The following is a 26,510-nucleotide window of genomic DNA, read 5'->3' as shown; positions in this document are numbered from 1 at the left end:
TGATTTTATATCCTGCCACTTTGCTGAATTCCTATATGAGTTCTGGCAATTTTGGGGTGGAGTCTTTTGGGTTTTCCACATAGAGTATCATGTTATCCGCAAAGAGTGATGCCAGTTCACATGGCTTATATTTCTTTTTGTTGTCTGATTACTAAGGCTAGGACTTCTAGTACTATGTTTAATAGCAGTGGTGATAGTGGGCATCCCCCCATGTTCCTGACCTTAGGGGAAAAGCTCTCAGTTTTTCCCCATTGAGAATGTTATTCACCGTGGACTTTTCATATATGGCTTTTATGATGTTGAGGTATGTATCCTCTATCCCTACACTGAGAAGAATTTTAATCAAGAGAAGATACTGTACTTTGTCAGATGCCTTTTCTGCCTCTATTGAGAGGATCATATGATTCTTGATCTATCTTGTATTTATGTAGTGTGTCATACTGATTGATTTGCAGATGTTGAACCACCCTTGCAGCCCAGGAATAAATCCCACTTGGTCGTGGTGAATAATCCTTTTAATGTACTGTTGGATCCTATTGGCTGGTATCTTGGTGAGAATTTTTGCATCCATGTTCATTAGGGATATTGATCTCTGTAATTCTCTTTGTTGTTGGGGTCTTTGCTTTGGGGATAAAGGTAATGCTGGCCTTATAGAATGAGTTTGGAAGTTTTCCTTCCATTTCTCTTTTTGGAATAGCTTCAGAAGAATAGGTATTAATTCTTTAAATGTTTGGAAGAATTCTGCTGGGAAGCCTTCTGGCCCTGGACTCTTGTTTGTTTGGAGATTTTTGATTATTGCTCTAATTTCCTTGCTGGTTATGGGTCTGTTCAGGTTTTCTATTTCTTCCTGTTTCAGTCTTGGTAGTGTATATGTCTTTAGGAATGCATCCATTTCTTCCACATTACCTAATTTGTTGGCATATAATTGCTCATAATTTGTTCTTATAATTGTTTGTATTTCTTTGTATTGGTTGTGATCTCTTCTATTTCATTCATGATTTTATTTATTTAGATTTGTCTCTTTTCTTTTTGATAAGTCTGGCTAGGGGTTTATCAATCTAATTAATTCTTTCAAAGAACCAGCTCCTAGGGGCACCTGGGTGGCTCCATGGGTTAATCCTCTGCCTTTGGCTCAGGTCATGATCTCAGTGTCCTGGGATTGAGCCCCTCTTCGGGCTCTCTGCTCAGAGGGTCTTGCTACCCTATTTCTCTCTCTGCCTGCCTCTTTGCCTACTTGTGATCTCTCTCTGTCAAATAAATAAATAAAATCTTAAAAAAAAAAAAATTATTTAAAAAAAAAAAAAGAACCAGCTCCTAGTTTCATTGATCTGTTCTATTATTCTTTGGGTTTTGATTTCTTTGATTTCTGCTCTAATCTTTATTAATTCTCTTCTGCTGGGTTTAGCTTTATTTGCTTTACTTTCCCCAGCTCCTTTAGGTATAAGATAAGGTTATATATTTGAGACCTTTCTTGTTTCTTGAGAAAGACTTGTTTTGCTATGCACTTTCCTCTTAGGACCACCTTTGCTGCATCCCAAAGGTTTTGAACGGTTGTGTTCTTGTTTTCATTTGTTTCCTTGAATTTTTAAATTCTTCTTTAATTTCCTGGTTGACCCATTCATTCTTTTGTAGGATGCTCTTTAGCCTCCATGTTGTATTAGAGTTCTTTCTAAATTTCCTTTTGTGATTGAGTTCAGTTTCAAAGCATTGTGGTCTGAAAATTTGCAAGGAATGATCCCAGTCTTTTGGTACGGGTTGAGACCTGATTTGTGATGACGTATGTGATCTGTTCCGGAGAACAGATGTGCGCTCAAGGAGAATGTGTATTCTGTTGCTTTAGGAAGGAATGCTCTGAATATATCTGTGAAATCCATCTGGTTCAGTGTGTCATTCAAAACCCTTGTTTCCTTGTTAATGTTCTACTTAGATGATCTATCTATCCATTGTAGTAAGTGGGGTGTTAAAGTCCTCTACTGTTACTGTTTTTTATTATTGATGTGTTTCTTTAGTTTTGTTATTACTTGATTTATATAATTGGCTGCTCCCATGTTAGTGGCATAAATATTTACAACTGTTAGATCTTCTTGTTGGATAGACCCTTTAATTATGATATGGTGTCCTTCCTCATCTCTTATTACAGTCTTTGGTTAAAATCTAATTTGTCTGATACAAGGATTGTCACCCCAGCTTTCTTTTGATGTCCATTAGCATGATAAATGGTTTCCCACCCTTTCACTTTAAATCTGGAGGTGTCTTTGAGTCTAAAATGAGTCTCTTGCAGACAGCATGTTGATGGGTCTTGCTTCGACACCCTGTGTCTTTTGATTGGGGCATTTAGCCTATTTACATTCAGAGTAACTGTTGAGAGATAAGAATTTAGTGCCATTGTGTTACCTGTAAAGTCACTGTTTCTATATATTGCCTCTGTTCCTTTCTGGTCTATGGTACTTTTGGACTCTCTCTTTGCTTAAAGGATCCCTTTTAATATTTCTCCCCTGGCTGGTTTAGTGATCACAAATTCTTTTAGTTTCTCTTTGTCCTGGAAGCTTTTTTTAATCTTCTATTTTAAATGACATTGTAGCTGGATAAAGTATTCTTTTTCATTTAACTTTCTCAATATATCATGCCAGTCCTTTCTGGCCTGCCAGATCTCTGTGGATAAGTCTGCTACCAGTCTGATGTTTCTACCCTTGTAGGTTACAGATCTCTTGTCCCCAAACTGCTTCCAGACTTTTCTGTTTTTCTCTGAGATTTGTTAGTTTCACTTGTATGTGTCGGGATGTTGACCTATTTTTATTAATTTTGAGGGGGATTCTCTGTGTCTCCTGGACTTTGATGACTGTTCCCTTTTCCCTTCCCAGATTAGGGAAGTTCTCTTTTGCTCTGGTATACCTTCTGTCTCACCCCTCTCTCTTTCCTCCTCTTCTGGGATCCCAACCTTTCTGATGTTGTTTCACTTTATGGTATCACTTATCTCTTAAATTCTCCCCTTGTGATCCAGTAGTTGTTTATCTCTCTTTTTCTCAGCTTCTTTATTCTTTATCATTTTGTCTTCTGTATCATTAATACTCTCTTCTGCTAGAGGGAAGTTTTAATGAGGAGAAGGATATTTGCATGGTCTTCAAGTATCTCCTCACAGATTGGCTCATTGGTTAAAAGGGAAAACAAAGATAGTGTGTTGATTGGGCAAATCGAAATTAATATTAGCATGGGGGCAGATAAACACTGCATGCTTCCAGTTAGGATATCTGAGCAGGGTACATTTCCTACGTAATATTCTGCCCAAGAGTGCATAATCTGAATGTAGCTGTTGGGAAGAATCACAACAACGTGAAACACTGAGGAAGAGGTTAACAATTGTGAATCTGGGTGATACATGAGTGTTCTTTATACTGTTCTTGCAGTGTTTTCCCCAAGTTTGAAATCATTTCCAAATAAAAAGCAAAACATTTAAAAAAGGCATTGATTTATTCCAAAAATAATGTCGATATTGATTTGCATTTCTACTAGTATCAATTAAAAAATCATAAAGCAGCATCATGAATAATGAAGGGAGCAAGGTGAGTGGTTTGCTACTTTAAATGATTTGTTGGGGAAATTTTTTCTGAAGGAGTGGCATTTGCAGAGAATGAAGTGAAAGAGGAACTCTTACAAACATCTGGGAAGGAGTATTTCATCTAGCAGGAATAGGAAGAATGAAGCTTTTGAAATGGAAATGAGCATGTTGTGCCCAAGATCAGCAAGAAGGCCAGTTTGAATGAATAAAAGACCAAAAAAAAAGAAGAAGAAGAAGAAGAAGAAGGAGGAGGAGGAGGAGGAGGAAGAGGAGGAGGCCAGTGTGGCTGGAAGGGGATGTCCAAGGGAGAACAGTGGTAGCAACTGAGAAATGAGATGTAGACAGCAGATCACATAGAGCCCTGTAGTCTCCGGGAAGGAATTTGAATTTTTTTCTGAGTATGATGAGATTCCTGTGAAAGGTTTGACCAAGGGAATGTCAAATTCTTTTTTACATTTTTAAAAACATCCTCCTGGCAGCTGGCCACAAAATAGAATAGAGAGACAATACTGAGAGCAGGGAGACCAATTGGAAAACTGTTGTAGTATTCCAGATGATAGTGGCATGGGCCCTGGTGGGGTATCAGAGTGGTCAGGTTTGGGCTATATGTTGATGATATATCAATAGAGTTGCTGAAGAATGAGTTTATTTCATAAATTATTAAGGTGAATTAGATGTAGAATGTAACAGAAAGCACAGGCAAGGATTAATTGCTTATGTTTCTGAAAGTTACTTTGTGAAGGGTGGTGCCATTTACTGGGAAGACTGAAGGGTAAATCAGTCATTCTGTATAGGGCACATAAAGTTTGAGAAGCCTAACAGATCTCCAAGTGAAGAATCAGGTAGGCTGTTTATTATTTGAAGCTTAGGGAAGAGGTTGGGCCTGGGGATATAAATCTGAGGGTTGACAGTGTGGATGCTATTTAAAGCTGTGGGTATAAATAAGATCACTTTAGGACTGAGTATAGAAAGGGAAGAGAAGCATCCATGTTTAAGATCCCAGACACCTTCAGGATTTAAAGCTAGAGAAAGGAGAGGGAACCAGCGAAAGGGAAATTAGACCCACAGATGATCACCCTACAGTTTAAGGAGCATGCTAGTTGGCTGTACATCTTATGGCTGGAAAGCACTAATCATTCTTTCTATGTTAACATCTGCTTCTCCATAACTTCTCATTGTTCGTTCTAGTTTTCTCCTACTGGTTGTTAGAAATAGGTCTCTTGATGGGACAGTGTTTCAAATATTTGATGATAGCAATCATAACCCAAAGTCTGCATGTTATGTTCCTTTTACTCTTCCTTATATTATATTGTTTCCAAGGTCTTTACTAATTTGACCATACTCCAATCAGTATATCTTCCATAGAGTTAGGTATGCTAGGACAGAACACAGTCGATAACAAGTATGGTAGATCCTGTTTCTTCCCAAACATACAACAATAAAACCAGCATTTGTCAAATGCTTTACAGCTGACAAAGAACTCTCATATAGTGTAGTTTTCATTTTCACAGCAAACTGGTGAGTATGCACAGATGTTTTTATTGTTGTTGGTGGTGGTTTTATTATACAGATGGGAAAATAGAGGCTCAGAGAGGTTAAGTAACCTCACTACTCTTAGATAGATTATCTCAACATTTACAGAAGTTATTAAACACTATTGCTCGATACTGTGGTTTTCAGTGTTCTAATAAAACTGACCAAGATATTTTGAAGTGACTTAATGTTAAACTAAGTTTCCTACCTTTTGTAGGCGTGTAGTTGATTTTTTAAGCATAATATTCTCTAGAGAAGTTTCTCAACTGGTTTCTCCTATATACATTTTTGCTCCCTTCTTGCCTATTATCTACTCAGAGCAAGAGTAACCTTTTAAAAATACGAATCAGATTACATGACTCCCTGCTTAACACCCACCCCCAAAGACTTCTTTTTGCATCACAATAAAGTCCAGACTGCTCACTGTGACCAAAAGGCTCTGCCTAATTTGGACTTTGTCTTATTCTCTGAAATCTTATCAAGATCTGTTTATGAGATAAAACTCATTAAATGCATTTAGTTGTTTTTTTCTTTAAAAATTTATGCCAGTTCATTAGGTTGATATCTTTATACACACACACACACACAGGCACCTATATACATATAGGTGCCTATATATATATCTATATAGGTGCCTGTGTGTGTATGTGTGTATAAAGATATCAACCTAATGAATGCATATATATATATATATATATATATATATAGGCACCCCACTAAGGTAGAAATGAGCAGTTCCTAAAGAAGTATGTAAATAATTAGCATGCCTCATAATAGAAATGACAGCAACTCATTTTTTTCATAAGTTAGCCCAAAGTCTAACAAATACATTTACTGATAAACCTAAGACAAACTGCCTTTGTTAGTCGTTTCGTAAAAGAGTTGATTCCATGTGCTGAGAAAGACTTTTAACAGACTTGACAGAATTGATTCATTGAGGAGTGACACATTTATTCTCAATTTCAATAAATAACACTTTTTAAAGTCTTTCCCTTTCTATGTTTTACAGGGGAATGTAGCTTATAATAGAAGCACAGACTGATTTCTTGGATTTGATGATTAAATTTAGTCAAAACAGTCAGTTATCCAGCACTGTTGTTGCACACTGATTTAGACTTTTTGAAAAAGAAAAAAAAAAAAAAAGGATTTGTGAGTGTGTGTGAATGTGCAGCAGAGTGCAGAGGGAACCACTTAGGGCTGGAAATGCTTAGGACTGACTCAACACACCAGTTGTTACTCCACTTTTGTTTCTCTGGGTTATTTCAAAATGAGCCTGCAAGGGATGAAAGATCTAGCACAAGAGGAAAGATGTCTCTAAGTGTTGGACCTCAGTTTTTAGGGTGGGAAGAGTCGGTGAAGATCATCTGGCCAGTGCAGCCCATGCAAATTGGGAAACCCTAACCGTGTCTCATGGGCCCCAGTAATCTTCACAGTTCTGCAGTTACATCTCTTCTCTTTTAAGAAACCTAATTATTTTTTATTATTAAAAAGGCATAAAACAAAACAGGATTACTTCATTATAAAATCTGTTCAAATGTGTGCATGAAAATGCTATTTTCAGTTTCCTTGATAAGGAATTATTGCCAAAAAGTCTCCTAAAACCTGGTTGTTAATCTTGGTTGTACCTGTCAATTGTGAATGGACAGGACTTCCGACAGGTTAGGGAGATTGCTGGCACTTTTTTCTGATGAATATAATTGCCATAATACTTTCCATGTAATGAAATCAGAAAATATAATTTATGTAGAAATGTAGTTCTGAGAGCCTTGTGATTATGGCCTTTTGGGTCATTCTGCCTACATTACAACAGATCAGACTTAGAAAGTCCTGGAAATATTATGTTGGGTGTTTCTTAATGACTGTGTCAACATGATCTGTCATTTTCTAAGTTTTCCAATTTCTTGAAAGAGCATAGCTTATGTTCCTAACACTTTGCGGGAAACAGTACAAAATTAGTTTCTAGGTCTCCCTATATTTCTCCTGGTGTCACAAAAGTATATATTATATAAATGAAATATTTGTCTTTGACAGAAAGGCTCGTCCACCAAACTACAATTAATGAATACAAGAATTAGAAATCAAAACTTTGTTTAGTCTGAGGAAAAACAGTTTTTTAAACTGTAACCACATGGCTGTTTCTTGTTTGCATCAACTCTGGGTGACTATTATTGTCTTCTGTGAATTCTCTGGGGCAGGGACCTGACTTTGTTGAATGAGCCAATTGTTTTCCTTTGTGTTGCCCATCTAGTAAGTTCCCATCTGGTTTGTATCAGACTGTTTTCACAGCCAACAACTGCTGCCTTCTCTATATCCTGACACTTCAGGGCCCCACGCTATCAAAGCACACGGCTGCGATGGCCTTGCTGGCAGCCCATACAGCTGTGCCTCACAGCTTGGAACTATTACTGAGAGTAATGGTAACGGAGAACTTGCATTGGCCCTTATTCCCATTGGTGTCGTGTGTACAGTGAGCAGAAGTCCACCCTCCCTTCCCCATCCCCTCATACCCAAAACTTACTAGTCAACAGAAAATCTTTAGAGCTCTAATTTTAGGATATGGAATGTTGGGGTTCATGTTTTCTAGTGGCTTCCTGAATTTGAAAGCTCATTTTTCATTCTTTCATTCTCTTTCAAAAGTTACCAGGCCTGGCCTTGGGGAAGTAAATTGGTCACTATGTCACATTTAATTTTTGTTTCCAAATTTAGTTAGGAATGGCTAGATATGGCAAAATCCACTATAAAAGCTACACAAATAATACACTGTGATTGTCGTTACAATTACAATCCCAACTACACTGTCATAGTAACAGGGCATAATTTGAGAGTTTTCATGTTTAGGAAGGATTTCTATCTCAGAAGATGGATTTTCTATATGTAAACTGTGGAAGCACTTGTATTCAAACTGCTTAGTAACTAGTAAGGAGTGACTTTGCCTTCAGTTTTGTTAGCATCAAGTGTCACTTATAAGAATGTGATAATAATGACCTTCTGTAACAGTCTGGCCTTATGTAATTAAAGTTGTATGAGCTATTGTTGAGTAAGAGTTGAGTTTAAATGTAGCTCTTATGTCATTGCTTCATAATGTGAAATGGCAAACCTTTTTGGCACCAAAAAGAAACGATTAAATGACTTTTACAGAATATATTAATATTTTAGAAATGCTTTCAAGGTTAGGTAAAATGATATTAGTTTGTGATTTCAAAGAAATTGAGTGGCTGCTTGTCACAGAGCGTCAAGTGTCCTCTAGGTAACAAGTCCTGTAGAGTAAAACTGAATCAACAGCGACAATAACAAAGCTCACCTTCTGCTTCTGAATAATTTTAGCTTGCTGATTTTTCAGGATTTTAAGGAAAGAAATAGGAAGGAATTTTTCTTTTTTTTTTAGGAAGGAATTTTTCTTTGTCCTTAGCAGTATGGCATGTGACTTGGCAACTATTCACTTGCTGTTAAAGGCTAGTAAAGTTAGTTATTTGGCTCTTTCAGTCATTGGAGAACTATTCAACACTGTAGGGGAAGCCCCTTTCAATGGCTGAAACTAATCTATTGGTTTTTTTCAATTTCAACTTTCTATGGGTGATCTACATATAGAAAGTCTACTTACATACATATAATCTACATATATACGTGTATCATGGGTGAACAGCTGAAAGAATTTTCACAAATGAGCTCCTTGGTATAACCAGGCCCAGGCCAAAACACAGCACACAGCTAGTACCCGTTCAGCCGTCTCATGTTGCCTTGGTACAACCTCCACCCCATGAGGATAACTACTGTTCTGTGATTAGTTCTCTTGCCCTTTTTTTTTTTAAATTATTGTAAATAAATGAAATCATACAGAATGCATGGCTTCTTTCACGAGACAAATAGTGTGATTTTTAAGATTCCTTTAGTTTCAAATCGTTATGACATGCTTTTATAAAGAATTATCTGAGAGGAATTTGTTTTAGTAGCTGTGTCACAGGCTGTTCAACCAACAGGAAGTGCACTGTAGATAAAGTTGTCTACTAAAACATCGACTCTCTCAGTTCTCAATCAAATTTTAATGCTGGAATGTTCCTCTAGACATTCCTGCCCGGAAAAGGCAGGGACTCTGTCATAATACCACACAGCAATACATTCAAGTACTTAAGTGGCTTTTAATGAGCTTCAATAATTAAATGTACGTTAGTCAAATAAAGCTTGGTCTGCATTCAGGATAGGTAGATCATCTGTTTTCTGAATTACCAATCAACTTCTTTGCAGTTACGGATAAGCTTTTATGCTGGCAAGATGCTATTTCTAAAATGCTATTATTGAAGAGACTTGTATACCTATTAGATATGCAGCCGAAGAGTAACTTAATCTGGCCAGATTATTTGCTTTCAAGGTGTTAATTTCTTTTTATATATTTTTAACTACTCTAATAATGTTCCTTTTTTCCCACTGGACTCAAAATGGTATAAAAGATTCAAGTATTCTAAGTGTTACTAGTTTAAGATTTCTCCTTATTAACTTTTGTTTCATATTCTGAATGGCACTCATTTAAAAACTCTTATTTTGTGAGCTAAAAAATTTATTATTAGGAGCCTTCATCTTTATATCCTTGTTTTACAGTTAACAGCCCTATAGTACATGCAGTTTTCTTAAACAATCCGTAAAGAATTTGTTTAAAATAATAATATAATAATTTATAGATTTAAGTATTGCTATTCTAATGATTCTTACTGAGGATAGTATTAAAAACCAAAAGATAAACTTTCAAGCCAATATACAAAGTTTTAAAAACAAGAGTACAAACATTGTAAAGCCCAGGTTGCTATCCTTTTAAATACCACTTTTTGAAATACTACAACATAGCCTCCTTTCAAATTGACACCATATAGCTAGAAGATTTTGAATGACCATGTAAAATAAAAGCTGAAGAATTGAAATTATGTGAGTGTTTGAAAAAAGCATAGTGTACAAATGGTACAATCCCAGCAACCTTGTGTGCCCTCATTTAAAGCTTTTCCAGCAGCATCCCTGCTTTCCCAGCCTTGGATTCCATTTTCAAATCTCAGATCATACTTAAATAAAAGATAATACATTTGTCTTTTGTGGTAAAGGTAAAGGATAAATTATATTTATAGGTAATCTGTGACTCCATTTTTTTTTAAAGATTTTATTTATTTGCCAAAGATAGAGAGAGAGAGTACACACAAGCAGGCAGAGAGGCAGGCAGAGGCAGCGAGAGAAGCAGGCTCCCCGCCGAGCAAGGAGCCCGATGTGGGACTCAATCCCAGGACCTTGGAATCATGACCTGAGCCGAAGGCAGCGGCTTAACCAACTGAGCCACCCAGGCGTCCCTGTGACTCCATTTTTATCCAGTGTTACCCACTCCTAATTTCCATAGCAATTCATGGATCAAATGTTTGGAAAAATTTTTCTTCTCATCCGTTAACTTAATACCATAGAGTATTGTTTCTTCAGTTTGGGTGGGGGGGAGTTCCTTTTTTTTTAAATTTAAATTCAATTAATTAACATATAGTGTATTATTAGTTTCAGAGGTAGAATTCAGTGATTCATCAGTTGCATAGGACACCAGTGCTCATTATATCATGTGCCCTCCTTAATGCCCTTCCCCAGCTACTCCCTCCCCACCAGCAACCCTCAGTTTGTTTCCTATGCTTAAGAGTCTCTTATGGTTTGTCTCTGTCTCTGATTTTGTCTTGTTTTATTCTTTCTGGGTTTGTTTCTTTTACTAACCAGAATCATGCTATATGTATTGTTCTTTGATGTGCTTGCTGAAGATGATCTTAGCCTAGCACCCTCCTTTTATTCATTATATATTCTACAGAAATAGTGTCACTGTTTGGGTTGCTTCATTCTGCTGTTATAATTATGCCCACTTTTGTGCACAAACTTGAGCACAAGGCGTGGAGTTTGAGGGGAAGAGTGCCAGTTTGAACCCTTGGCAATCTCAAGTGAAGGCGAGTTTACTTGGAATTCAGCAGGTGGCAGGCCATGCATGACTCGGGCAGGAGAGTGGCTGGGCTGTGAATTTGGGACCCACAGGCCGATGGCATTGTGTGTGACAAGGACGTGACTGGTTTTGCTTTTAATTTTTGCTTTTTTGGCAAACTCTATTTCTCCTTCTATTCTAAATGAAAGCCTTGCTGCTGGATAGTGTATTCTTGGCTGTAGATTTTTTCCTTTTAGCACTTGGAATTTATCATACCCCTCTTTTCTGCCCTGTAGGGTTTCTGCTGAAAAACCCACTGATAGCTGTATGCAGTTTCCCTTGTATGTCACTGCTTTCCTTTCTCTTGCTGCTTTTAAAATTCTCTCTTTATCACTACTTTTAGTCATCTTACTTACTTTGTGTCTTGGTACCAACCTCTTTGGGTTAGTTTTGTTGGGGGCTCTCTGTGTGTCCTAGATCTGGATTTCTCTTTCCTTGTCTAGATTCAGGAAGTTTTTAAGCTATTGTTTCTTCAGAGAAATCTTCTGCCCCCTTTTCTTGCTCTTCTCCTTCTGGGATCCCTATCACGTGACTGTTATTCTTGACAGTGTTGCTAAGTTCCCTAGGTATATTCTCATTTTGTGTAGTTTTTCTCCTCTCATCTGCTCAGCTTGATTACTTTCCATTACTCCGTCCTCCAGGTGGCTGATCTGTTCTTCTGCATCGTCTTGTTTGCTATTTATTCCAGGTGGTCTATTTTTATTTCCATTTAGTGAGTCCAGTATCTCTAATTGGTTCTTTTTTAACTCTCCTATCTCTTGGTGGAGGGTCTTCAAAGAGGTCCTGCACTGTTTTCTCATTCCTAATGAGTATGTTTATGACATTACTTTAAATTCTCTATCAGACATATCACTTATCTCCATTTTAGTTAGGTCTCTTGCTCTGATTTTTTCTGCTCTTTCATTTGGGACATATTCCTCTGTCTCCTCATTTTGTCTATTGTTGTGTCTGTTTCTGTGTGTTAGGAAAGTCAGCTACATCTCCCACACATGAAAGCAGTGGCTTTATGAGGAAGAGGTGGTGTAGTGCAATGTCTCCTTTTCACCAGAAAATGATCCTTCAGGGGTCTCCTATGTGTGTTGCTCCAGGGGTGTCCTTCCATTGTGATGGAGCTATAGTTTGCCTTCAGTCCAGCCTGCGATGGCTGTCTGCCTGTGGGCAGAGTCTGTCGCCTTTGGTGTCGATAGGCTGATCTGGAGCTGCCTTGGGCTTGAATTGAGTCAGACCAGGTGTTTGTCAGAGATGCAGTAGCTCCAAACTGTGGCACTTTCCCTGTGTTATCCCCTGAGAAGGTTTTGTTGGTGGGTGGGGCCTGAAGTCAGCACATCTGCCTCCCCCCAGCCCACTGCTGGACTCACAGTCAGACTGGTGTGTGGTTATCCTCTCCTCTCCCTGGAGCAGGACTCACTTTGGGGTGATGCTAGCCCTTGTCTGGGCTGCACACACACTGCCAGGCTTGTGGCACTGCTTTGATTGGGCTCTTGCCAAGAGCAATCAGAGGGGTGGGTCTGCTTCACTATGGCCTCTTGTCTATGCCGGGCTGCAGAGTGTCTGTTCTACCAGTTTTCTCGTTGGTTTCTGGGCGCTATATGCTGATGTGGGTGTTCTCTAGGTGCCCACCTGGCAAGAGGTGAGCCCAGGGTCCTCCTACTCTGCCATCTTCCCAGAAGCCTCTCATTTCTTCAATTTTGAGCAGTAGGATGAGGAAATATAAGAGTCAACAAGCTTGATAAGCAGTTTTTAAATCATGTTGGTCAGGGTATAAGTTGTTTTTGCTGCTTTAATTCTCACTTTTAGAGTACAGTACTCACCCTTTCAGGAAACCCCCCTCCCCAGCAAGTGTGAATTATGAGCCAGCTGTTTGTTACAGGAATAAACAATAGACAACTCTAATATTGAGATAGTGGCTTATTTTATTTTATTGTTAGGAGAGATTATTACAGAAATCAAGAATCTCTCTTTGGTAGAGTTTTGTTTATATTTATAATAACATCAACAACACATAAGAGCTACCATCTCTGTATATTATATATAATATATGTATTAATAATTATATATTATACCATCTCATATATCTTTTTTTTCCAATTTATTTATTTTCATCATATATCTTATATGTGATATACTTTTCTAAGATCCATAATAACCCAACTAGGTAGATGATAATATTCTCATTTTCTATTTGAGAAACCTGAGGCTCAATGAGGTTACATACTTTGCCCAAGGTTATGTAGCTAGTACATGACAGAGCTGGGAATCAAATGTAGTCCAACTTTGAAAAAGACTGTAGTCTTTACATTACACTGTATTTCCTTCCTTGATAATTTTTTAAGAAGTAGAACAGATAATTTCTTTTTTTTTTTTAATAATTTATTTATTTATTTGACAGAGAGAGATCACAAGTAGGCAGAGAGGCAGGCAGAGAGAGAGAGGAGGAAGCAGGCTCCCTGCTGAGCAGAGAGCCCGACGCGGGACTTGATCCCAAGACCCTGGGATCATGACCTGAGCTGAAGGTAGTGGCTTAACCCACTGAGCCACCCAGGCGCCCCAGAACAGATAATTTCTGATTGTTCTTATAGGTCTCAGTATCTGAAGACATATCCTAGTTTAGAAGAGTCTGAAAAAGTTGGGAGGTAGGGAAATAACTGTTTGCTATGGGCTTTAGTCCCTACTATTAATACTATTAATATGTCACATTGATTTGTCAGTGAACCTTTCTGAATCTTGCCTTCCTTATTAGTAAGGATAAGATGATCTCTGAGACCCCCTGTAGCTCTCTGTTGGTCATACGGGTGCAGTATTTCTTCTTTTTAACAAAAAGTCTCCCTGTCCAAAAATATTTTGAGAAGATTGCCTAAAAAGAAGAATTTTTTTGAATTGGTAGAAGTTGGAAAATAATCACAAGCTACAAAATAATAAAACTACCATTTTTTAGTAATAAATGTAGGTACTGCTCTAAGTTATTTACATATCATTTCTGTTGGCACTGTGATTTACATTAGGCAGTTTAGCTTCCAGGTCTGTGCTCTTAACTGTGAGCTTTCAGATGTCTCTCTAACATAGTGTCTGGTTGTCAATTACTTGCAACTTTTTGTTATCTTACATAGTACAGTGTAGAATGAATGGAAAAACGTGGGTGTTTTTTCCTATACAAGATCACAGAGTGGTATATCCATTTGATAAAATGGTTCAGAAGCATTGGTCGCCTGGATATTTCTTGAGCCACCATACATAAAGGACTGAATTTTAGGCACCTTAGGGAAAATAAGGAAGGATGATGGAGGGAAACCTTTTGTTTTTAGATTTTATTTTTGAGTAATCTCTACACCCAACATGGGGCTTGAACTCATAACCGTGAGATCAAGAGTCACATGCTTTACCAACTGAGCCAGCTGGGTGCCCCTATTTTGTTCTCCTTTATGAAGATCCAGCATTGCAGTAAATCATTTCAGCCTATGAAATGGCTTATTGAAAAAGCACATCTTAATAATACTAACAGGTTTAGCATATTATTTCAATTTAGATGGTTTTCTAATAAAGCAGCTTTGTTGCATATAAAGAGATGACTAAAGTATGCTTTGGTTTGGAGTAATGAAATTGTTGTCATTTTTTGAGTTAAAAATCATTGTTTTAATAAAGCAGAAATAAGCCGTTGTGTTTTTTTAAAGCCATTGTTTTTGAAAGTTTCAAGAAAATGCTTTTATTAAGCAAAAAATCTGAATATTAGAGAAAACATGCTCCTTTTTTATTCCAAAGAAAATGTAGTATATAAAATTCCCATTTAGGTCATTATGAATTTAGAAGAGTGTTTCATTATAGCAGCAGGTCCTGTTGGGGGATACATCCCCTTTGGAGTGTGAGCCTATCAGATTGGAAGGGAGCCCTGGTTAGTTTGAAAAAGCCCCAAAAGTGATTCAGACTTTCCCCTCTCTCTACACCAACCCTCTGTTGAAAAATCACTGGTTTCGAAAAGGTTTCACAGCTCCTTTCTCCAAAGCTAGCCAGATACAATATATCGCACCTTCTAAAGAGGATAAAGAAAGAAGGCAATAGAACAAGAAGAGGCAAAGAGAAATTACCAAGAACAGAAGAAGAATTCGGGTTCCAGGATGGAAACATGAACAGCTAGAAGTGGTATGATGCTAAGAGGCAGAGAGCTCAATTAATTGTTAGTCTTTAAACTCTCTTATATTTGAGGCAGAACAGGAGCATTAATTGGAAGATTTGCTCACTGCTGTCAGTCTGCTCTGTTAGTTTTAGCTTTACAATTAAAGAGGATTAAGACAATGTCTTATTCTTTGTGGTCTTCACAACACCTCATATAATAATGATGGACACATAAAAACTTTTTTTTAATTGAATCCTAGCTAGACCTAAGGTAGGTTTTCTTTTTCTTTTCTTAGTTTCCACCCTTTTCTGTTTAATATGAAAGGGGATGACATTGCTTGTTTCTTAATGTAGCACAATAGATATGTTTAAATTCTGGGCTTGGAAGCAATCATTTCTGAGCAGACTGCCACTTAATTTTACTTGCTCCCCTCCCTACTCACCAAAAAACGTTCTTTAGTGGAACAGGCCTCAGTGGTAGAACTGATTGATGCTGTTGTGTCCACCTTTGCACTATAGGTGCTGTGTAGAGTGGGAGAGACAGCTGCAGCGGGCCAAACAGGAACCTTTCCTTCTCTAACTCTCAGAAACTTCGAGGCAGAGTAGGAAGTGAACAGAGATAGTGTCTCATATAGTAACATGATAGTAAGTGCTTTGAATGCATTTCAAAAGATTTTTTTAAAAAACAGTATTAAGTTTAGATGTTTAATTTTGGTCTATTTGCAGATTGTCGGTATATAGTAAGTAACTTGTATCTGCCCCCCCTCTTACCTTTAGAAAACCATGTTTTCTTCTAAAGCTGTTCTTTTTAAGCCTTTTCCGTCATTAATCTAATTGTATCTAATTCTTTAATGTATTTCATTTTTAGGTATCCAAGAGTATAATGACAATAGTTTAACATGAAACTTTGTCACCAGTGAGAACCTGTTGCTCAGTTAAATGAATGATGTAATGCTCCAAGTCACGTATATTCTTCCAAATCCACCTGACATTTTTCTGAAATAAGAGAAACTTGAGAGAAGTCTGATTTTTATTTTAGAGAAAATCAGAAAATACGGATTCTACCATCCTCTACATTTTTCCCAAATTGTTCTGCCTGAAGAATTTGTTTGAAACAACAGATACTGACAGTTATTGACTGCATGTCAGAGCACAGATTAAGAGCGTGCCATTAACATGAGCACACGCTTCCGGTGCCCAGGGTATCCTGCTGGCTGGAGAACCACACGTGCTACAGGTTTCTCTCTTCAGTTAACTTTTCTCTACTTCATTATTCCCTAGCCAGAAGGAGGTTTTCCCCAGTCTATTTCATCTTAATATTAAAATGTGGTGTTGGTTTGATAGTGTAGTACTCTTCTGTGCTCTCTGACAACTTTATTGGTTGCTTCACATAGATTGTCTTGGGCAATATGCCGCTGTCTGGCCCAGGGTGAAGGTAGATTCTACACTTCTTTTAATGGTTAAATCCTTAAGTAAGAGAATCTGTGGGAACTTTTAACCTTGGAAGAAATGGTCCGTGAGTTTCTTTTATTTAACACAAGTTGCAAATTTTCTAGTGATTCTTTTTTTCCCCCTTTCCTTAATTTTAGATGCCTAAACATTGGATAAAGTATTTTTCCATGGATAGTCATTAAAATTCAGCTGTTTAACTTCCTTTTTATTAAGGTCATTAGATCAGGCTTCTGTTTACTTGGTTTTATGAGAGTGACTGTGGGAGTGCATGTAGTTTGTGTTCTTTTTAGTGAATAGGAATGAATCATGGTTATTTCTAGGCATAACTGATTTTCTTATGAAAAACAAAATCTCAACATAGCTTCTTCAGGTGATATGGATCGGACACAAACAGAGCTTGATCTGTAACTCGTGTCTGTTTGTACATGTAAAGATTTTTACTTTAAAAGTTGTTGAGAGGCACCTGGCTGGCTCATTCAGTAGAGCATGCAACTCTTGATCTCAGGGTTGTGAGTTCAAGCCCCATATTGGGCATGGAAACTACTTTTAAAAAAAAAAAAAGAGTTGAACTTGGAGCTATTCATATTTTTCATTTTCTTATAATTTCTTTGATAATAATCAGCACAGTAGAGAGACTAATTGTGCTTTTTCAATTTTTCTAAAATACCAATAAACTTACCCAGCTAATAGAACTCCATGCACTAAACTCCAACCCTCCAAAAAGTATAACTCAGGGGAGAGAAAAAAATGTTTCATTTCCCTTTGGAAAGTTTATAAAATGTTGAATTAAAAGGGTGCAGGTGTGGTATTCAGAGCACTGAGGATAGTACTCAAGATAATTCCATCTGGGGGAGGTTATTTGTTGGGACAGGACAGTGTTTAAACTTTGAAGTCAGTTTTAAACAAAGTGAAGCAGCTGGAACCTGGCATAAGAAGAAACAAACCTTTCACATTAACTATTGCTTTTTAGAAGAAAAAGAATTGGAGTTGTTTTTACAGGTGCCAATACATTTATTCTATCTATAGGAACTGCTTTATTTTTATCCTAAATTATACATTTCAAAATAAGCATTTGTCAACTCATTTTAAAAACAGAAGCAATAGTAAACTTAAAAAACACAGTAAGATTTATAGCTCTAAAACACATTTTGGAATGAGACTATAGTAACATTTTAAATCACCCTTTTCAACATGAAAGGAAGGAAAGAAACATTTAATAGTTACTAATCTGGGAAGTAGAGGTAAATAAAATATTGCATTCTGTACTTGACAGAAATGACTAGGCACCTTCTTCATCAATACTTGTAGTATTTGTCCTCAAACACTGAAGCTATGATGTTGCAAAATCTGCAGAGGGAGTGGGGTTAAGTATGTGAGGAGAATTGAATACAGCAGGGTAGTTTAGCAGCTGCTTAAACAAGGAATTAAAGCAAGAGTAGATGAGCCCAGGGTGGACAGGAAAAATGCTTCAAGAACTCCATAAAATACAGCTGAAATCCTTGTAACATTTCCACAGACAGCTGGGAAGCCAACTGCGTAGCTGGAACTCAGAGCTGATTTTAAAGACAGGATCTGGTCAGCGAGAATTTAAGCAGGCTGTTAGCTGCGAGAATCCACAGACTCTTGAGGTATAAGCAAATCAGTCCAGTTCAGCAGCCGTTTCAAGGCCCACTGTGTGCTCACCGTTGTACTACAACTTTGTAGAATGCAGAGGTAAATAAGATGAAGTCACGGCCCTCCTACAGCATTGAGTTAACAGAACAGACCCCCAAGCAAATAACAATTGAGATGATAAGGTCACAGATACTTCCTGTGTACCTGCTGTCCTAGTCAGACAGCAAAGACTCCCAAGTCCCAGTCCAGGCTCTTAACGGAGTATCTTGTTTAGAGCAAGTGACAGACACATCAACAAATAATCACAATGCAGTTTGGTAAGTGCAAATTACCAAATCACTTTCGGAGAGAATGAGGCATCCACAGTTGACAGGACAGGAATTCCTGTATTTCACCACTGCTGGATGGACAGCTCAAAGGATGTGACTCACTTGCACATAGGGCTGGGCTCTCCTTTAAGCCAGTGATTCTGAAATACTTGGGGGCCCGCAGACTATCTAGAGCACTGAAAGCTATGGCCATCTGTCTCCCTTCCGAACTGTACTCACATGAAAATAATATGCAGACTTTTCCAGGGCATTCACAGATCCCTGGCCATTCATCCGTATGCCCTGGGTTAAGATCCTTCATGTGGATTCAAGACAATTACATTTGTTTCCTTTTAGACTTTATTTTTTAATTTGTCATTTATAAGAAACCAGCCTTTATTTTCACATAGAAAAACCCAAATCCAAGCTATTTAAAGTCACTCAACTATCTTTTCATCCACTCCTAGAAGAATGCCAGAAGTTGGTACATATCACTTGTGCCTCATGTTTTACTTAATCTGAATGAAGAGTTGGAGATGCTGTACTCTTCTGTGAAGCTATCGAGGAAATGTTTTTTTCTGTTCTCTGCTTGTCTCATGTTGTTTGAGGAGAGAATGCTTTGTTTGGATTCCTCTCAGTTTGCAAATAACAGAGATAGAATAATGAGTTACCAAGTGTTTGAGGATTAGGGTCAGAATCTGAAACCTCCTGATGAAATGCATTATCTAAACCCAAAAAACTTTTACAAAGTTATGCATATTTTTAGAAACATACATACAATATATGGGCAAAATCTAAATGGACATTAAAAATCCTATATTAGTGGGGTTATGGACATTGGGGAGGGTATGTGCTTTGGGGAGTGCTGTGAAGTGTGTAAACCTGGCGATTCACAGACCTGTACTCCTGGGGATAAAAATATATGTTTATAAAAAATAAAAAATTTAAAAAAATCCTATATTATTACTTGTCTTCCTTAGAATAAGTTAGTTTAACATTTCTGTTCCTTAGTCTTAAAAATCCAACATCAAATATAAATTTCTTCATGAATTTTAAATACCTTTAAAGCAAAAAAAAAAAAAAAATTGAATTTCAAACATCTAAAAGAGGTATTTAAATATGTGATAGGAAGCTTGAAATACATGGTCTGACTCAATGGCATCCCAGCTTAAATGTAGCCAAGTTAAATGATGTACCGCAAACCCATGGAATCAAGGAGTAGTCTCTTAAAAAAAAAAGCTCTGAAAACAGCTGTTGAAACAATTACATTACAGAGTAACGACATGACTATGGAAACTTAAAAAGTCAAACTTTAAAAGCATCAAACTACATTCAATATAGGCAGAAAATTTATGTTTGCTTTAATGATGATTTATTAAGACATGATGTCTTTTACCTTAAAAAAAAAAAAATTAAACTCTATGAGGACCAAAACTGGATATGAAGGTGACTCTTTTGCCTGGTAACACTTATTTGCCTATTTTTATCCTAAATTATACATTTCAAAATAAGCATTTTTTTTAATGTTCCCAGTCTAAAAAGTCCTTATTTAAAGTTCAAAATTACTGTTCAAAGTAAAGTAAATGTCTTCCCCAGATGCACATTTACAAACACCTTTGGATAAAATGGTGCATTTTATTGGCTTAATTAAAACATAATTACTTGAGTTAAAATAGCATAACTATTTGGAGGCCTTCTAGAGCTGTGGTTTTGTTGTTGTTGTTGTTGTTGTTTTTTCTTTTTCTCAGTGCATTTCAGGGAAACATTCTTATCCTCTCTAAAGCAGACTACCTTTTGCAGCCCATCCTGAGGGTCATTACCTCTTGGGATAGTTCCTTTCCAGTTACCTAAAAGGAAGAGCTGATCTGTTGTGAGTGCTTTCTGTGTGCCAGCACTAGGCAGAACACTGCATATGCATTATCCCTTTTAATTCTCATAAAAGCCCCTGGGAAATGTACTCTTACCTTTATTTTAAGGATGAGGAAACTAGGGTGTGCAGAAGTTACATAACTTTCCTAAAATCTCTTGTCACTCACCATCCCTCTTACCCATTACCTATTTTTCTTTATAGCACGTATCTCCTCCTGACATATTATGTTTGTTTCCTTACGTGTGTGTCATCTGCCCTACACTCAGTTGGACTATGATGGCCATGGGATAGAGCCTTTGTTCTCTTCATTGCTGATATCCCCAGAGTCTGGAACAGTGCTTGGCACATAGTAGTTGCTCAGTTGATATTTGTTGGGTGGATAGATGGATGAGCTCTGCTCTGCCTTATTCCGGAAGCCTCACTCTAACAGTTTGGATGGGACTGTTCCCAAGTGACTGGACAGCAGATCTCATTTGGACCATAGACTTGGCCCATCATAAAGGGACTTGAGCTTGAAACATCATTACTGCTCCTCTCCTTACCTGCCCCTACTATTGTATAATATATGAATGGAATTTATCTTACCCATTTTTTTTTCTTTTTCTTTTCTTTTTTTTTGAGTCATGGAGATACTTGCTATAGTGCAGAAAACAGTGAGATGTCTCATCGCTTCCAGTTTTGAATTAATTAGATGAATTATACGAGACTTTTTTTTTTAAAAATCATCTGTTACCTCGTGTGACTCTTCGGTCTCTCCTATGTATCTCTCTGATATTTCCCTTTTGTTTTTCGTTATTTTCTCTTCATTCACCTTTCTTTGTCCTTCCTCAGATTTTTGTCATCATTTCTCTTCTCAGCCTATTTTCTCTCCCTAGGTTATCACTGTTCTCATTACTTTAATTATTGTATCCATATAGATGACTGCTAATTCTGTCTCTAAAACCGCCTGATGGTCTCTGACACCTTTGATTCCAGTTGCTTGCTGGAGAAGTCCAGTCACATATCTTGTAGGCATTCACGCTCATCAGGTATGTAACTGATCCCAGTATCTCCACACCTCTTTATAACCCTATAGCCTCAGGCTGGTTTGTGTTCTAATTACTGCCTAATCAGCCAACTAACCCTGTAATTTCAGGACCATACTTAATTATAAGTTGGGAGTCTTCCGCCAAAACCTTGAATATACTTCCAGTGGCAAGGATCATCAGTTCTTGGAGTGGACGATTTCCATAGATCTCTCTTGTCTCTCCTTATTTTGCACACACAGCTGTTTGAATTCTCTCTTCTAAAATATATTTGGTCATCCAACTCCTCTGTTCAGAATCTTGTGACTCATCATTGTTTACAGAACTTGACCCTGACCTTCCTTTACAGCCTTCTCTCTCACCATTCCTTCAATTCAATTAGTACTTTGATTTCAGAACAGAGTTCCTTTAACAAACTGACTTTAAAAAAAAAAAAAGTACTGACTTCAAATTGACTTTATTTTGTTGGTTTTTTCCTTCATCACCTTCCACATCCTTGAAATCCTACTTCAACTGCTACTTCCATGTCATTTTGTGTGTGTGTGTTACTTACTCACTTTTTCTTTTTTTTTTTAATTTATTAAATTTTTTTTATTTTTATTTTTATTTTTATTTTTAAAGATTTTATTTATTTATTTGTCAGAGAGAGAGAGAGAGCCAGAGCGAGCACAGGCAGAGTGGCAGACAGAGTCAGAGGGAGAAGCAGGCTCCCTGTGGAGCAAGGAGCCCGATATGGGACTCGATCCCAGGACGCTGGGATCATGACCTGAGCCGAAGGCAGCTGCTTAACCAACTGAGCCACCCAGGTGTCCCTTTTTTTATTTTTTTATAAGCATATAATGTATTTTTATCCCCAGGGGTACAGGTATGTGAATCACCAGGTTTACACACTTCACAGCACTCACCATAGCACATACCTCCCCAATGTCCATAACCCCACCACCCTCTCCCAACCCCTCTCCCCCCAGCAACCCTGTTTGTTTTGTGAGATTAAGAGTCACTTATGGTTTGTCTCCCTCCTGATCCCATCTTGTTTCATTTATTCTATGTCATTTTAACTTCCTTGTCACTTTAACTAACTATTGCTGTACACGTCTGTCTCTGCTTCTAGCTTATGTGCTTCTTGAGGATGAGGACAATTTCTTCTTCATCTGTGAATCTCTCAGAACCGTAGGCTTGTGGGGATGTTTAGTTGGTGAGAGTAGGCTTTGGAAAAGCCCACTTTATTGTCCATTTGCCTCAGTGGCCTTCTCTGTCTCCCAGACTTACTGTCAGGATGAGGTAAGATGATGGGGAAAGATTTTTGCAATTATGAATTGCTGTGTAAGTAGAAGGCATTAACTATGAGAAATAGCATAACTTTGCAGTGATTGAATTTAATATGTTCTCTGAGACTTGCAAATTTCTTTGAGATCCAAAAAAAGTTATAGCTCTTGTTACATCATTGAGCAATTTACTCAGTAATTTAGTGCACATAGTAGAAAAGGAAGGTACATGTAAAGCAGTTTTGTGATGTAGCAGAAAAAAGAATATCTGGTATCAGTAGGGTTTTGACAGATAGGCAACTAAGTAGGGGAAGGTGACATAGATTAATTTTGCTCTTGGCGTTGGTTATACTTTATATTTGTTTTTACTTTATTGATGAAGTAATATATTATTTTACTTTATTGATGAAGTAAGCTCTGATCTTGGATACTTTTCCTGGTTATTTTGTGTTCTCTGAATCATTGTAAAATGATTTTGTAATGACATTGTAAAATGTCATTGTAAAATGACAGAACTTTTAAGTAATGCTTATGTCCTATAAAGATCTTTTTTTAAAGCAGTTCTTATTGTGTCTTCATTTTAGTATTTATCATATCCTGACAGAACTAAATTTCAAAAAGCCTCTCCTTATTTAAAATATTTATTCTATTCAAATTGACATAAGGCTTGTTTTCTTCTTAGAAGATTATACTGTGGTATTATAATTTGTGATGTTGCTATAATGTTGCCAATTCTTATTCTCTGTCCCTCTTTTATATAAAAAAATGAAATTAACACAAATAACAAAAAGGAATGGTATAATATTAAGTCTTTGTAAGACTTCCTAATGTGAAGGAGTTTGGCTTTTACTAAATACTCCGATTATCTTGGACAGTTGTGATTAAATCATCACTGAAATTTCTGAAAATGTCTACTTTTACCGTAGTCTCTATAAAATGTAGTGGAGAATTCCACTTTATTAAAGTGAAAACTACTTGAAAAATATAAAGGAGTTTTAGAAAAATTACTATGGCTCTTAACTCAGAAATCTCTTTAAGATTATTAAAGATAATTTGTTTTTAAGATGCTTATTATTTTTATGTATATATAGGAAAGCCATAAAATCTAAAACAGGGGTTTTTGTGTCTTAAATAATAGCAAGTTGACATTCTTCATGTTCTTAGATGGTGTGCTTTAAACTTAAAGAAGTGAGTTGGGGTAGAGGGAGATAGATTACATTTATGGTCAACTCTGGATTTATGTTTAACATATTAATGAATTCTGCATCCAGACTGTCTCCTCTGACAGGGGCCAGCTTCTTTATTGCCTCCCACTACTCTCAGTCCGTGGAGTGGAGATTTTTTTTTTCTGTATTTGGTTAAATGTAGCAGTCATGAGGAAAAGTCTGTTTTACAGAAAAAAAGTACTTTCCAAAGTCAGATGTCAATGTTATTTGAATGATCACTTTATTACTTTTTTCCTTTAACCTTGTTTCCCTTCTATCAGTTCTGTTCACTAATAGCACAGCACTCTTAGGCACTCAGAAACGAGCGTTAATGACATGATCCTGAGGTGAGCGTTCATAGGAAAAAGGGTAAACAAAGTGCCTTGGCAACCTTTGACCTCAGATGATTTTCACATGGTTCATATCACTTTTTTTAAAAAAGTCACATTCTTTTTGTAACTTAGTAACAAATCCTTATTTTAGGGCTGTTCCAGTGTGTTTTTTTAAAATTAGACTTAGCTATTTACTTGATGGTAATAGTAATGATAGTAGCGCTGGTACTATACTAAATAGTACTGGTTAGTGGTACTGGTAATTCTGAGTTTCAAGCACTTGCTAAGTGCTAAGCTCTGTTGTCAGGCTCTTTACCGAAACTATTTTGTCCTCATTACACTCAGCAAGGTAGGTACCAGTAACCCATATAACATGGAAGGACTGAAATTTTGAGTGGTGAAACAATTTTCTGAGGTCATAAATAGAGTGAGTAAGAGGGTAAGTCTGGGTTTCAAGAGACTAGATTCTGACCCCTACCTGGTCTTCCCTGGCATTTATCAATTGTACCACAACTCTTGGCACTTGGGTATCATCTTAGTCCATTCAGGCTACCGTAACAAAATACTGCTGACTGGGTGGCTTATAAACAACAGAAATTTTATTCCTCACACTTCTGGAGAAATCAAAATAAATCTCCTCTTCCTGGTTCACAGCCATCGCCTTCTCACTGTCTTTTTTTTTTCCTTTTTTTCCACTGAGTGATTACATGGTGGAAGGGGCTAAAAAACTCTGCAGAAGACCTCTTCTATAAATCCCATTCATGAGGGCTCCCCTCCGATGACCTAAGCACCTCCCAAAGTCCCTGCTTCCTAATACTATCACATCAGGCATTAAGATTTCAACAAACGAATGTTGGGGAGGGGAGTGTAAATAGTCAGATCATAACCTACTTTTAAAATGTTGTCCATAATTGTCTAGGAGAGTGAGAAGAAAGGAGAAAGGTGTATGTTATCTCTGAGAAGTTCTGAGCTCTGAGCTCCTTGAGGAAAGAAATGATCTCATGCAATCCTTGTTTGGATGCCCTCGCCTGATATTAGTCAAGAAAGCTTATAGCATCTAAGTACTCAGGATATGCTTGTTTAGCTGAATGTGTTTCTCCTTTTTGCAGGCAGTAAAGCGGTACCACTTTTTGCTTCGCAGACCTCACCCACCAAGATGTCTGTGACGCTGCCCTCAGTGAAGCTGGAGGACTGTTCTCAGTCTCTGAGCATCAGCACCGTCCAGGGGGACACGGACTCCTCAGGAGCAGATACCTTCTGAAAGGGAAGTCAGAGCCAGCATAGTGTTTGTGCCACTGGTTTTGAAGTCCTTTTTCTCAAGCATAAAACCATGTCTCAAACTATTTGGTGTTTTGAGCATATTCTGAAAAACAATTTCTAATTTCTTATTAAATTCAAAAACACAATTTGGGTATTTAGGTAAAATTTTTAAATAAAATAATTTAAATATGAATCATTGTGAGTCTGAATTATTTTTTAGAATCCTGAGGCAGCGTGGCATAGTGGAAAGGGCATGACTTTTGACATGTAAGAATGTCTTCTATGAATATAATTATCTGTAGTTATGAAACGATGTTGCTCAAGGCTATTCATTCCGAATTTTTTGGTAACAACAAATAATTGGCAGCAATCTAATGCCTGTCAATAAGGGACTGACTAAAAAAGTTGTGGTATATCTGTATAATGGAGTACTATGTAGTAAAAAAAGAATTGTAAAATGTTTACATGTTGATGTGGAATTGTTTCTGAGAAATATCGTTAAAGTGAAAAAAAACTGGGGGCAAAATAGCTACCATCATGTGCAGTGGGGAGGGGAATCCAAATGTGTGGTATGTACACACACGTACACATACATACATACATTTGCTTAATGACGCGTTGAATGTATTTGGAAGGATAAACAGGAAACTGCTAACTTGTTTCTGGGAAGGAGGACCAAGTGGCTAGGTGATAGGAGTCAAGGATGACTGAAGCCACTATGTATTTGAACTTCAATGTGATGGAAAAAATTAAGTGAGGTTAATTTTTTTATACCTTCCATGTATGCCTTATAAACATTAATACTTTACAAATCTGTGAAATGTGACTAAATTACCTTTCGAAACATAAACACATAAAATTGAAAGAAAACCAAAGCATAACTGAAATTCTAGTTTCACTTGCTTCACCTTCTTGCTCTGTGATGAGAGCAGATAAGCCCCTTCTTCATGGCTGCCTGGGCAGGTGGGTTTAATACTTGTTTTGCAGGATAATGAGGATTATC

The 26,510-nt window shown here is 37.2% G+C and overlaps 1 protein-coding gene across 6 annotated transcripts in view; it reads left to right on the top strand.

Annotated features, from left to right (window-relative positions):
• KIAA0586 (KIAA0586 ortholog) overlaps nt 1-26,066 on the top strand; it is a 134,046-nt gene extending 107,980 nt beyond the window's left edge. For 5 of the 6 annotated variants that reach the window (XM_044232116.1, XM_044232114.1, XM_044232117.1 and 2 more), the window contains exon 31: nt 25,357-26,066. In XM_044232116.1, coding sequence (XP_044088051.1) covers nt 25,357-25,508 — 152 coding nt within the window. In that variant the 3' untranslated portion in view covers nt 25,509-26,066. The remainder of the gene's footprint in view (nt 1-25,356) is intronic. The other variant, XR_006381785.1, reaches the window with a different exon arrangement.
• The last annotated feature ends 444 nt before the right edge of the window (nt 26,067-26,510 follow it).

The sequence above is a fragment of the Neovison vison genome, chromosome 13 (assembly GCF_020171115.1).
Source record: "Neovison vison isolate M4711 chromosome 13, ASM_NN_V1, whole genome shotgun sequence".
Classification (NCBI taxonomy): Eukaryota; Metazoa; Chordata; class Mammalia; order Carnivora; family Mustelidae; genus Neogale; species Neogale vison.
Note: the sequence above shows the minus strand (reverse complement) of the source record. Positions and strands in the feature narration are given on the sequence as shown.